Source organism: Rhinolophus ferrumequinum, chromosome 23, assembly GCF_004115265.2.
Source record: "Rhinolophus ferrumequinum isolate MPI-CBG mRhiFer1 chromosome 23, mRhiFer1_v1.p, whole genome shotgun sequence".
In the NCBI taxonomy this organism is placed as follows: domain Eukaryota; kingdom Metazoa; phylum Chordata; class Mammalia; order Chiroptera; family Rhinolophidae; genus Rhinolophus; species Rhinolophus ferrumequinum.
Genome location: NC_046306.1, coordinates 20,745,012 through 20,757,882, shown reverse-complemented (window position 1 = coordinate 20,757,882; position 12,871 = coordinate 20,745,012). Strand labels below are relative to the sequence as shown.

Here is a 12,871-nt window from a genome sequence, read left to right as displayed (position 1 = left end):
AAGAGCAATGCTTCAAAATATTTGAACAGGGCATTAGTATGATCAAAACTCCATAGGAAAAATTATTTTATTTGATAGTATATAGTTTGGATCATGTGGTGGTAAGTAAACCTGGGAAGACCTAGGTGGGAAGTTGTTAACAGTAATCCACTGAGAGCTAATAAGGGTTAGAACTGGAGCAGTGGTGGTAGAAGAGTAGGGGAAGTATGTGGAAGCGAAATCAATGGGTTTTAGGTATTGTCAAGAGGCACAGGAGAGAAGAATAGTCAAACTGCCTGGGAGGATAGCAGTGTTACCCACAGAACCAGTATCTCCTGCATTTAGTTAATAATTTGGTACCAGACGCTGGGAACAAGACAAAAATTAGAGATTCTGATTTGCGAATCATTTTAAGAGATGATCTTTGAAATCATGGAATTTAAGCCCATGGGAATATCTGTGGAGAAGGAAAAGGAAGACAAGAACAGTACCTTACGGACCTATGTTTAGTGAATGGGAGGAAGGGGACAAACCAAAGAAGGAAGGGCTAGAGGTGGGAGTACAGGATTAGAAAAGCATTGTCACAGAAGTTAAGAGAAAAATGTTTTCTCTTAAATAGACAAGCTATTTAACACTCACATACTGCTGGAGAGAGTGAGGTGTTAGACTAATCAAACCAGAGAAAACTGGCTGTGTGGAAAGAGAAAAATCAGGTTAGAGCTTCAGCTCATCCCAAGATCAGAGTAGATTCCAGGTTGATTTTAAAATTGGTTTCAAAGAAATGAAACTATAAAACCTCTAGAAAAAAATATGACTGGTTAACTTATTTCTGAATAAATTTAATTATGTAGAAATATAAAACTCGTATATTTAAAAGTACAGAATTAAAAGCAAATGACAGATACTTAACCAATATGAAAGATGATAAATTAGTATCAGATTATATCCTTTATTACAAATTCCTTATTTGTAATAGTCCTTATTACAAATAATAAGGAAAACTATTCTCATATAATATAAAAATGTACAAAGACATACAGTTCATGGAAGAAAAAACTCAAAATGGCCTGCAATTGAAATATTGTTGAACATTAACATTTTTATTTGCCAAATTGGCAATGATTTAAAAATGCTTAAATACTGTATAGTTAAATGAGCATTTTCCTTTCTAGCTGATGGGAGAACAGATCAATTATTACCTTTAAAAAATACATTTTTTAATTGAGCAATCAATAGTTCAGTCTTTATGATATTTGCATACTTTGACCCAGCTATTCTATTTTGGTAGTCTATCTGAAAGAAATAAAAATACTCCAAACAACAAAAATAAAATGATTAAATTATGGTATGTCCATATGATAGAGTATTCTGTAGTCATTAGAAATGTTTTTTAATAATTTGGGGTAAATGCCTAGTTTATAATGAGTTGCAAAACAAAGAAACAAAAACTCATCCAGGATATGAGACATTGTGTGCTCACATACATTGTATGATAACAGTCATAGCCAATGAAAAAGTATTGGCAAGAGATACTCTGATATCTTAATGGGAATAATGTCTAGAATGTAGGATTGAAGGTAATTTTTATTTTATAATTTAAACTAACTTTTCACTTTGAAAACCTTTTAAAAATTAAAATGTTTTAAATACATTAATTGCATAAATACAAAAAATTACAACGAAGGAAAGGAGAATGAGAGAACAGCTTGAGGAGTTGGATTGAGGAAGTTTCATTTTAGGTTACAGGGTTTAATTATATTTGTAAAGTTAGAGGAAAGATCTAGAAGAAGGAAGATGATGAAAGATGCAAACAAGGTGTTAAATGATGGTGGAAATTCCTAGAGGATACAGGCTGAAATCAAGGACACATGGACATATTAGCCTTGAAGAAGTGAAGAGGGATTCTCCCCCACCCCCACCCCGAGATAGGCAACAAACAGATAAAGATGATTAGTTGCACAGAGAAATTTTAAGGTAAGGAAGAAAGTTGAAAGATAGCAGATAATCGTTTTAGGGAAGAAGCCTAGTCGGGGTCACCTACAGATTGGAATTAGGTGTTTGGATAGATTGAAAAGGTTTTCAATGGGCACTGGGCATATGGCCAGGAGTAGATTAGAGATGTAGAAAATGATTTTCAAATGAAGGAAAGAAAGGGAAGGGAGAGAGGGAGAGAAGAAGAGAGGGAGGAAGGAAGGAACGGGAAAATGATTTCCAAGCAGTATGAAAGTTGTTCAGTTTCCAAGCCCAGTTGAAGTTGTTGAATAATGTCAACTGTAGCCCATGCTGCCTCAGCTTTGAAATGATCAAGCTTTAGGCAACTGAAGTCTATCAGAATAAAAAGATACAGAGTAAAGAAGCAACAATTACGATTTTAATGTTTTTCTGTCTTTCGCTTAGGCCTGTATAATTGTACAGGACCTAGTAAAAGTTCTTTGTGCTACCAAACTACTGTTAATTATTTTATTATTGTTTTAATTGTAACCCCAGTACACCGGTCCCATTGAACCTGTGGTGTATGTTGTCATCGTCATCTGTCTTTTCTAATTCTTTAGCTCCTCGGAGACTTGAGCTGTGATTTCTTTTTAACAGGAAGAAAATGCTCACTTAGGCAACACATACACTAACAGGGGAATAAAAAGACTTTAATCTTGTGAGTCATTGGAAATGAAAACCTCAGGACTTTTCCTTACTGGGCACAGTGGAAAATTTATTAGGATCTTTTATAGAACAGTCTGCGCCTTTAATTTGGTACTTCACCTAGTTTATTTACTCTAGTAAAATAAACCTGATTTCTCGAGTGGAACATTCTCCAGTATTACTTGTTGGCCCTAGAGAACAGCAATGGAAAAAATAAATGGATTAATTGTAGTGAAAAGATTGCTTGGGGGAAGGGGGAGTATTGGGCAATTGTGAAAGAATTAAAGGTACTAGGGAAAGTAGCTTATGATGGAGCCCAAGTGAGGCTTGAAGGGAGCTGATGGAATGTGAAGATAGAGGGAAGTTAAAGGTCATCATGAGACTGAATAAAAGATACAATAGGAGGCAGAAGGAATAGAAGATTATAGGTAGAGGGATTTCAGAGTTTAAGATCTAGAAAGAGGAGCAATTCTAAGAATTAAGGAAATTTAAGAAGTCATCATACTATACGGGTTGTCAGATAACAATGTTGATAAACTTGAAGTCAAGATATTAGAAGGGTGAACAGCATAGATATTAAAATCTTTACAATTTTAATTCTCAATAACAGAACATAACATTTTTGGAATCCAGTTTCTGCCGCCCCTTTTCATAGGAGATTTACCTCATGCCTGAATGTTCCTCCTTGACTAGCACTGAATGTGCAATTTAGTATGAATTTTCTAGTTGAAAAGGTTTTTAAAAATCATTTACTCCAGGTAATGAACTTTTGAGGTATAAAGAGATTAAATAACTTTCCTTTGGTCACATAACTTATCAATAGCAGAGTCAGAGCTAGAAACCTCAATTTTCTACTTTTGATCTATTCTACCAGTTGTCTACCTAATTTTAAAAAGTATCAGGAAGAAACTAATTAGTTTCTTTAAAACCAATTAGTAACCTCTTAAAACAGTATAGAGAGGCAATACTCAGGGTCTCAAAGCAAGGGGAGAAGGTACATGACTCAAAATGGGTTTGGAACCTCAGCACCTCGGGAAAGGGAAGCAGCATCAAAGCTGACTCTTCCTGCATTGAGTTTACATTCTGGGGTGGCTTGGCCTCACAGGCAGCTAACATTAACTACCGCGTTTCCCGAAAATAAGATCAGGTCTTATATGAAGGTTTGCTCCAAAAGATGCATTAGTGCTTATGTTCGGGGGATGTCCTCCTGAAAAATCACGCTAGGGCTTATTTTCCAGTTAGGTCTTATTTTCGGGGAAACACAGTAGGTGCTAACTGTTAATTACTAAGCCGGTCCCTTTATGCAAAATAAGCATTTGAGGAATCTCCAAAGTAGTGCTTGTCATACTCAACTATTTGTGCATATCATCTGGAGATCTTGTTAAAATGCTACTTCTGATACAGTAGGTCCTGCGAGAAGTCCAAGATTATGCATTTCTAACGAGCTCCTTTGTGTTGTTGCCCTTGGCTTCTCGTCCAAAGGCCATACTTTAATAAGTAAGGAAGGCCCTTCTGGGGAATATAGTTTGAAATGATTTAATACATGGTGCTGCCTCTCTAGTTTGATTTCTTGAATCAGTTAGATTTTATTTTGTTCAGGCTTGTTCTGAAGGTCTGGGAGAATGGATACTGTGTAGTAGTTTGCTACTTACCAGGTAGTAGATATCAGAGCCTTAGCTGAGGTATCTGCAAACTGGCTAACTCAAGCTCTGCTTTCTAATCCATGACTAGATTCCCCCTGGGGAAAAGAATCAACTATATCAGTGGACAGTAGTAATAACTTTCAAAATGACATTTCCTGTTAGTGTCCACTCCCCTCTTTCTTTCCCTCCAATTAATGTTACTGCTTTGAAGAAATGGTAGCTCTTTTTAAAAAAAAGGTCTTTGGGCACCTCTATTGTAGATCACTAACTGAACATTTTATACACCATTTGCTGGGATAGTGGGGAGAGCACCCTGTCCCTGGAATATAAGTGTACTTCTTTCTTCTGCCGTGGAACAGTCAACCCTGCTCAAAACCAGAAAGCCAATGGAAATCAAGAAAATGATGAAGTTATCTATCTGTGCTTGTGATAAAATAATGCCCTTTCTAAGACATTTGGAATTTTGAAAATTTGACTCTGTTCCTGCTTATACATGGCCTTCGTAGTTTTACTTGAAATCTGAACCAGCAACTCCTCACTATTTCTGGATGGGATCTGAGGGGTATATATAGAAGACCCTACCCAAGGGCTTTTTGTGTATTTGATAAGGCTGGCCAGAAATTAGAAAGCTTTTCTCAAACTCCTAAAACTAAGTTTTGGTCTTCCTGCTGGTTTTTTTGCTAAATTTAAAGACCATTCTTTTTCCCTTCCCTTCCCCCCTTTCTTTACCCAGAGTGAACACAAATGGATCAGGCGACCCTGAGGATGCAGGGTCTGGTGAAAATAGGAGGGTCAATGGGAATAATTCTCCATCACTCTCAAATGGCGGTTTTAAACCTTCTAGGCCTCCAAGACCTTCACGACCACCTCCACCTACCCCACGTAGACCAGGTGTGTATTCCAGCCATACACTAGGGATGTAGTTCTCAGTATTATGATTGTAAATAATGTCCTGTTTGGAAATTGATCCTCAAGTAAGTGTCAACAGACCCTTTTAGGTTGATTTTTCTAGCTGTATTTTCACATTTAAAATTTTGGCCAAGAATGGTCTTTCTCTGGTAACTAAGACATGCCTTTTCCCAAAGTTTTTCCTCCAGAGGTGAAGTTATTGAGGCATGTGCTCTATTCAGAATGAAAATCATATGTGTATTATATAAAGTATGGGCAGTACAGATAAGATTGCAGCTTTCTGTCAAGGTCTGTAACTGAATATGATAAGCATGCCATAGAGTCAAGATCTGGTTGCTTATTCTCATTATATCCTTTAAAAAGACAATTAGTAAATGCAAGTAACCCAACAATGCTAAATGATACTCAGATTTTAAATAAAAAATTATACAACAAATGAACATGTCTCATACAGTAAAAATGTAAACATCCACAGGTAGAGTATCTATTTTTTTTCCCGATTAGCCAGAACAAACCTTTAATCTTTTATCATTTACCTCTGCTAGTCTGTGGACAGGGAATGTAAAGTAATTAAACCAAATATTAGAAGAGTAAATTGATTGTCCACAAGTCATTTTATTAAATGACTTTTAATTTTACATTTCCCCCCCTTTTTTGTAGATAATTATGTTAACAGTATATTCCCAGTTGTTAAGATTGTATACTGCTTTGTCATAATATTGGTGACTTTCTCCAGGAATTGTTTTGTCGACAAGTATTTCTTGAAGGTATTATATGTACTTAATAACTATTTATAAGAATATTATTGCTTATCAGTCAGATCTTCCATATTATAACTAATATCAAAAATTGGTCTCTGATCTGCAAGGTTTCATAAGAAACACAGTTTTAAAGATCTGGAAAATTAATAAATGAACTTATAATACCATGGGATATCAATATTCACCTATTCTAAAAGTTTTTATTTCCTATGGCATCAGGAAATCAGAGTCTGTGCTTCATAATTAATAATGGGACGTGGGGTAAACAGAACCTAAAAATTGTGAACAAGCCTATTTAGTGAAACTTGTTTGTGTGCCATTATTTATTTTAAGTAACTTTCATCTGCATATCCACATGTTAAATTTTATATTTGTCATCTACCTTTTTATTTTTTAAAGTTAAAATTTTATCCTGAATTTAAATTTCTTAAAAGATTGTTTTCCTATTTTCCCCAAATCTTTTACAGCATCTGTCAATGGTTCACCTTCTGCAACTTCTGAAAGTGATGGCTCTAGTACAGGTTCTCTGCCACCAACAAATACAAATTCAAATACATCTGAAGGAGCAGCATCTGGATTAATAATTCCTCTTACAATATCTGGAGGCTCAGGCCCTAGGCCATTAAATCCTGTACCTCAAGCTCCCCTACCACCTGGGTGAGTAACTTGTTGGTTAACATTTGTTTCTTCAGGCTTCTGCATGTACTTATTAATAAGAAAAATATTACTAAACTCTGTTCTTTAAAAAACTGTCCTCAAGCAGTTGTAACTAATTTTGGTGGGGGTCTAAGGTCAAACTGAACAAAAAAAAAAATCTTGCCACATTTGAAATTTCCTCCTTCATTTTCAGGGCACAGAGGAAGGAGAAAAAAAATACATATGCGTGTGTGTGTGTGTGTGTGTGTGTGTGTGTGTGTATTTTTTTTTTTAGTGAAGAACTCTGAACCATATAAAGTTAACTAAGGCTAAGTAATGAAATAGTCACCTAATTCAGATTACTTTTTCCTTGAAGGGAAAAAATCACTTTTTAAAATAAAAATTTTTTTCCATTATAAAGTCATTATAGCAAAGTAATAATAATTTAGGAAACTAAGACAATTAGTACTCATAATCCTATTTTAATCACTACTGATTATTTTTTAAATTAATACTCTAGTAGTTTATATACGTATATGCATTGTGACATTCAAATTAATCCAGAGCTCAGAATACTAATCAAAATTAATTGACCAGCTGATAAATTAATAAACTCTCAATACGGGAATTCTAATTGCTAAACAGATTATATTACTTGTGTGGGTAGTTAGGCCATTTTCCTTTTTGGAAGCCAAATTAGAAACTTGTTTGTATAAGAGATTAGCAAAGAGAAACTGGGTGCTCTTAGAAGTCATTGGTACTTCTATGATGATGGTTTAGTCTTATATTCTTCACTTTAGAGATAAACCTCCCAAGGAGACTAGAATACTCAGAATGACTTTGTCTGATGCGCTGTGCAGAGACACATCAGATAAAAAGTCTTACTCTTTGATTTCAGTTTTTCTAGAACCCAGACAGTTCTTTGACCTTAAGTTAGTTCAGTTTTTCTTCAGATTTCATCGCATTAATTACAGCTTTCTTTTCCACTGAAGTCCTGCATATAACCTGATCAGATTGAGACAGACTTTGTCTCCTTAGTGTATCAACTTTAAGCCTCTTTAGAAATACAAGGCATCTCTTAGAACAGACACTTCTGCAGAAGAAATCTGATGTAGTACGTGTCACTCTCAGGGTAACATTTTTAAATTATGTTCCTAAATTCTTTTGGTATCTTCTTTATATACTGACGTGCTTATTTGCCTCAGTTCTGTAATATGGTCATATAAGAGAAAAAGGCAAAGACAGTGTTAAAAGGCCAGGCTGCTCATAACAAATACCATACCAGACTTTCTAATTTTGTGTTTAAGTTGGGAGCAGAGAATGGACCAGCATGGGCGAGTTTACTATGTAGATCATATTGAAAAAAGAACAACGTGGGATAGACCAGAACCTCTACCTCCTGGGTAAGTATCTGAATTAAAGAAGAAAAGACAGTATTTATTCAGAACTATAGATTACATCTGTACAAAACCTTCCCTATATTCTTACGTTTCCTTTTCCTGTCAGTCTTTCCTTTGTCTACTTTTTTTTGTTTTTAGGTACAAACTAGAAAGAAGAGAGTCAGATAGTTGATTGAACATAATTAATGATTTTAATTTTCACTCATTTCTGACCTAAAGATTATATAAGTCTTGCAACTTCCACGTTTTCTCTTCTGACTTTAACTGGCTCAAACCACAGGATTTTGGATTAGTTTCTTTAGGAGTAATTATTTAACTGAGTAAGAATTATAGCCCGTATCATATATATAAGGATAAAGTCCCTATTATATAAAAATTTTAATATATGATAGTGAAGTCATTGCAAAATAGTTGGGGAAATAAATAATATATTAATATGTGGTGTTAAGCATTGAACATTTACATTTTATATTTGGAAGGAAAGTATTTTATTCAAGGGAAGTCAGTAGCAAACATGGGAAATATTTAATCTTACTAGTAATCTTAACTACACACCTAAAAGTTGCTGTTTTTACCTGTTAAATTATCAGATAGTATCCATTGTGAGATTGTGGAGGAACTTTACCTCATAACATTGCTGGTGATAGTTTAAATTAGTTACAACTCTTACAGAAAGTATATGTAACCATAATAGTGCACATACTCTTAATAATACTTTCCAGGAAATTTATCCTAAAGAGATATAATGCAAAGGAAAAAAATGTTTTCATATATTAAAGGTATTTATTATTTTACTATTTATAATATCAGAATATTGGAAAGAACCCTAAAAAATTAACCAGGTAGAAACCATAACTTATAATATTTAAGTTATTATATCAATATTTATTTAATATGCACCCATTTGAAATGACAAATTAGAGAGTTGTATTCTTGTGAAAAAGTCGTTTTTGGTACCTGAAAAGCTATTTATGCAGTTGTCCCTAATAGGTTTGCAACAGTCAGTCAAAATAACATTGGAAAGAAAATGAGAACTTTTTTCTTAATGACTTGAGACTTACTCACTGGATATACATTGTGTTGTAAAAACCTGACTGATACATCTGAAGAACTTTTAAGAAAGAAGTTTTTAGGAACATTATTCTTGAGTTCACTTATAGACCATTTAAAAATATGTAAAATAAAAGACTTCAGGTAAATCAAAAGTAGTTTCTCAAGGTCAAGATGAAGTCTGTTTAATTCTTATCTGTTTCACATGTATTTGTTAAATTAGGTTTTATTCTGATTTAGGTGGGAACGGCGGGTTGACAACATGGGACGTATTTATTATGTGGACCATTTCACAAGAACGACAACGTGGCAGAGGCCAACATTGGAATCTGTTCGGAACTATGAACAGTGGCAGCTCCAACGTAGTCAACTTCAAGGCGCAATGCAGCAGTTTAACCAGAGATTCATTTATGGGGTAAGCAGCCTATTGCATTGGAAACTTTCTAAGAGTATTTGGTTAACTTGTTCCTACATATGAAATGTTATAAAACACTCATTAGAAGGAAGGTACAAGTAGGATGGCAACCCAGTTGTTGCTATTGATATTTTTAGACCTTGTCTCAGAATATTTTGTGTATGTCACCTAGTCTCTCCTCTTTGACATTTCCTGAAGTTCAACCTCTTTTGTTAATAAAAAAGAAGTTAGGACAATTTAAAGTAAAAATAAAAAGAAGTTAGGACAATTTAAAGTAAAAATAAAAAAGAAGTTAGGACAATTTAAAATCCATGGACAAAAGAATAGAAAAAATAAACCCAAGCAGGTTGAAAAGAGTTAAAACAGTTCTAAATTTGTATTGCCTAACTCAGCAGGACATTTGAAGGCTTAGGTCTAAGCACACCTGACTCTTGAGTGGTTTACAGAAATGATAGAATTGAATCACTTTGTAACACATAAAGGTAAAGTTTACCTAATAAATTATTTGGTGCTCTGGTAGACTACAGAAATTTGATTTCTTATAGGATTATGTTAAATATATTATTCTGGCAAAACCAAATTATCTTTGATAAAAAATAATTTCCTTTCTGGAAATGGATTAAATTTTACATATTTTCCTTTACAGTAATATTGCAGCAGTAGTGATAAGTACACCAAAATGTATTAATGGTTTGTTATGCAATATGGTGCTAGAAATTTTACAGTCTCTCAATTCATAAAGTATCACAGATCTCTTCTCTGAGGAAAGGAAAATAGCCCTTGGAGAAATTTGATTCTATATGCCAAACAAGAGGGATTTGTTTGAGTACAGAGAATTTAAACAGAAGAAAGTCAGCTCTTCAAGAGCTCATGAGAAGCTCACCCTCTCCATTGCCATTTCTTCCCCTCCACCACTATCGGAGTAAATTCTTTGTTCACTAGGCGTTCCTGTTTTTATCTTTCCTTCATATTTCTGTGTGTTTCTTGGACCTCAACACCATAGTAGATATCACTGACTGATGTAGACAAATTTACCTTTATCAGCAGCCTTCCCTTCACTACCTGCTTATGACCAGCAATTTTTTCTGCCACCTTCTGTGAAGACAGCTGTCACTATATTCCCCTTCCCAGTGGTTTTAGAGATGAATTTAATTTTTGTCTCTTGTCTACCTTACCCTTTTTATTTCCCTATGTTGTTTTATATCTTCTTTTCTTTCTGAATTATAATCACCTTTGGTATGCCTGGGCAAATTTCTTTTAGGTTTGAATGCCTAGCTTGCCTGTCTTCTTTAAAGCTAGTTTCTGTATGGGGTCCAATAGAAAGAGCATGGGCTTTGGAGTCAGACATAACTGGGTTCAAATCTTGGTTCCACAGTTACTTTATATGACTTTTGAGTAAGTTACTTAACCTCATCAAGACTCATTTATTTTATTTAAAAAAATGTATACATGGGCCGGCCCAGTGGCTCAGGCAGTTAGAGCCGAAGGCTGCCGGTTTGATTCCCACATGGGCCAGTGGGCTGTCAACCACAAGGTTGCCAGTTCGATTCCTCAGCTCCCGCAAGGGATGGTGGGCTGTGCTCCCTGCAACTAACAACAGCAACTGGACCTGGAGCTGAGCTGCGCCCTCCACAACTAAGATTGAAAGGACAACAATTTGACTTGGAAAAAGTCCTGGAAGTACACACTGTTCCCCAATAAAATCCTGTTCCCTTTCCCCAATAAAATCTTTAAAAAAGTGTGTGTGTGTGTGTGTGTGTGTGTGTGTGTAATTACTTCAGAGGGTTTTTCTTGATTCTGTAAAACAAAATTTCTAAGTTATGTTTGGCACATACTAGATGCATATAAATGTTTTCATCTTTTAGCTCTCGTATCCTCAGTTGTAAATGTGCCCTTTCGCTCACTTTTACAATACATACTCATTTAAAACATTCTTTTTAAAGACTAAATCTGTCTTTAGTCTTTAAAAGCAAATTTTTGGAGCACCTATAATGTGTATTGCTTCATTGTAAACTTGACCAGTTTGATACTCAAGAGTCTTTGGAACTTTTCTTGAATTACAGCTTATACCTCATCATCCATGGTTCTTTTGTTTGTTTTTTCTTGTCTCCTATCCAAAATAATCTGACCAATTTTTTGAAATTCTTATTCTTTGCTCTTGTTACAGAGTGGTTTAAATCATAAAGAACTTAAACAGCTTATTTTAGTTACCCTTAACTTAGCCAAAGATATGAACCGAATTGAACATTCTTAATACCAGCTACTTAAAAAGTGATGGGGTGGTGGGGTGTTGCTGAGAAAGTCTATTTACTGGGCATATGAAGTTCTAACTCTGGTTGCAGGACAGTAGACTCCCATACACCCAGCATTTTTAACCTCAGAATGGATATGGTTAATGATGTAACGCTGTAATGGCTCTTCCTGGCCCATGGCTGCATTTTGCATTTCCCCAGCTTACCTGTCCAGGGAGAGCCAGTGGGATAGGCTTGGGTTCTAGAAAATTATCAAAATAGTTTGTCATATGCCAAACTTACCAGACTTGATCTGTAATCAGGGTTTACACCTTTTATAGTGTTCATGGCCTCCTTATCTTGCTCCTTTTCATAATTGTATCTTTCAAGAGGAGCAAGGCTAGTTCTTAATAAGTCTGTCTTCCAAGAGCTGTTAAATCAGAAATGGAAATATCTCTCATATGCTTTAAAGCTTTCAGTCAGTTAACTCAGTTTCTGGAATATGTCAGTGACGTGGGAAAGAAAAAGACAATAGGGGGAACTACTATAGATTGAGACTTAAGAGACTCAACCAGTGTAATGTGAGGACTTTGTATCCTGATTTGAGAAAATACAGCAATGAGGCATTTAATTAGGGTCTAGGTATTATATGATAAAATTATAGATTTTTGGTAGGTGTGATAATGATGTTGTAGTTATGTAAGAATGTGTCCACACATTTTAGAAAGGCATACTAAAATATGTAGGGGTGAAACGATGACAGTTTTGCTTCAGTAAAGAATTGGGAGGGAGGCCAGACGGCTTAGTTGATTAGAGTACGAGCTCTGAATGACAGGGTTGTGGGTTCGATTTCCACATGTGCCAGTGACTTGCGCCCTCCACAACTAGATTGAAAGACAGCGACTTGGAGGTGATGGGCCCTGGAGAAACACACTGTTCCCCAATATTCCCCAATAAAAATATTTAAAAAATAAATCAATAAAAGAATAGGGAAATAAAAATAAAGACACGTGGCAAAGTCTTGGTAATTATTGATTTTGATTCTTGGTACTGGATTTATAGGGTGCACTGTCCTGTTTTACTTTTTTTTTCCGTAATAATTTTTTAAAGCAGTTAGAATCTGTTATTTGCCTTATCTTACTAAAGAAGAAAGGCCTTAACCAAATCTGAGAGACCACAAATTATCCCACCTTTATTACACATTTAAACT

The 12,871-nt window shown here is 35.0% G+C and overlaps 1 protein-coding gene across 4 annotated transcripts in view; it reads left to right on the top strand.

Moving 5' to 3' along the window:
* Positions 1-12,871, top strand: part of ITCH (itchy E3 ubiquitin protein ligase) — a 138,002-nt gene that overhangs the window by 88,743 nt on the left and 36,388 nt on the right. For 3 of the 4 annotated variants that reach the window (XM_033095353.1, XM_033095354.1, XM_033095352.1), the window contains 4 exons: positions 4,993-5,150; positions 6,397-6,586; positions 7,873-7,968; positions 9,256-9,430. In XM_033095353.1, the coding sequence (XP_032951244.1) occupies positions 4,993-5,150; positions 6,397-6,586; positions 7,873-7,968; positions 9,256-9,430 (619 nt within the window). The remainder of the gene's footprint in view (positions 1-4,992; positions 5,151-6,396; positions 6,587-7,872; positions 7,969-9,255; positions 9,431-12,871) is intronic. The other variant, XM_033095355.1, reaches the window with a different exon arrangement.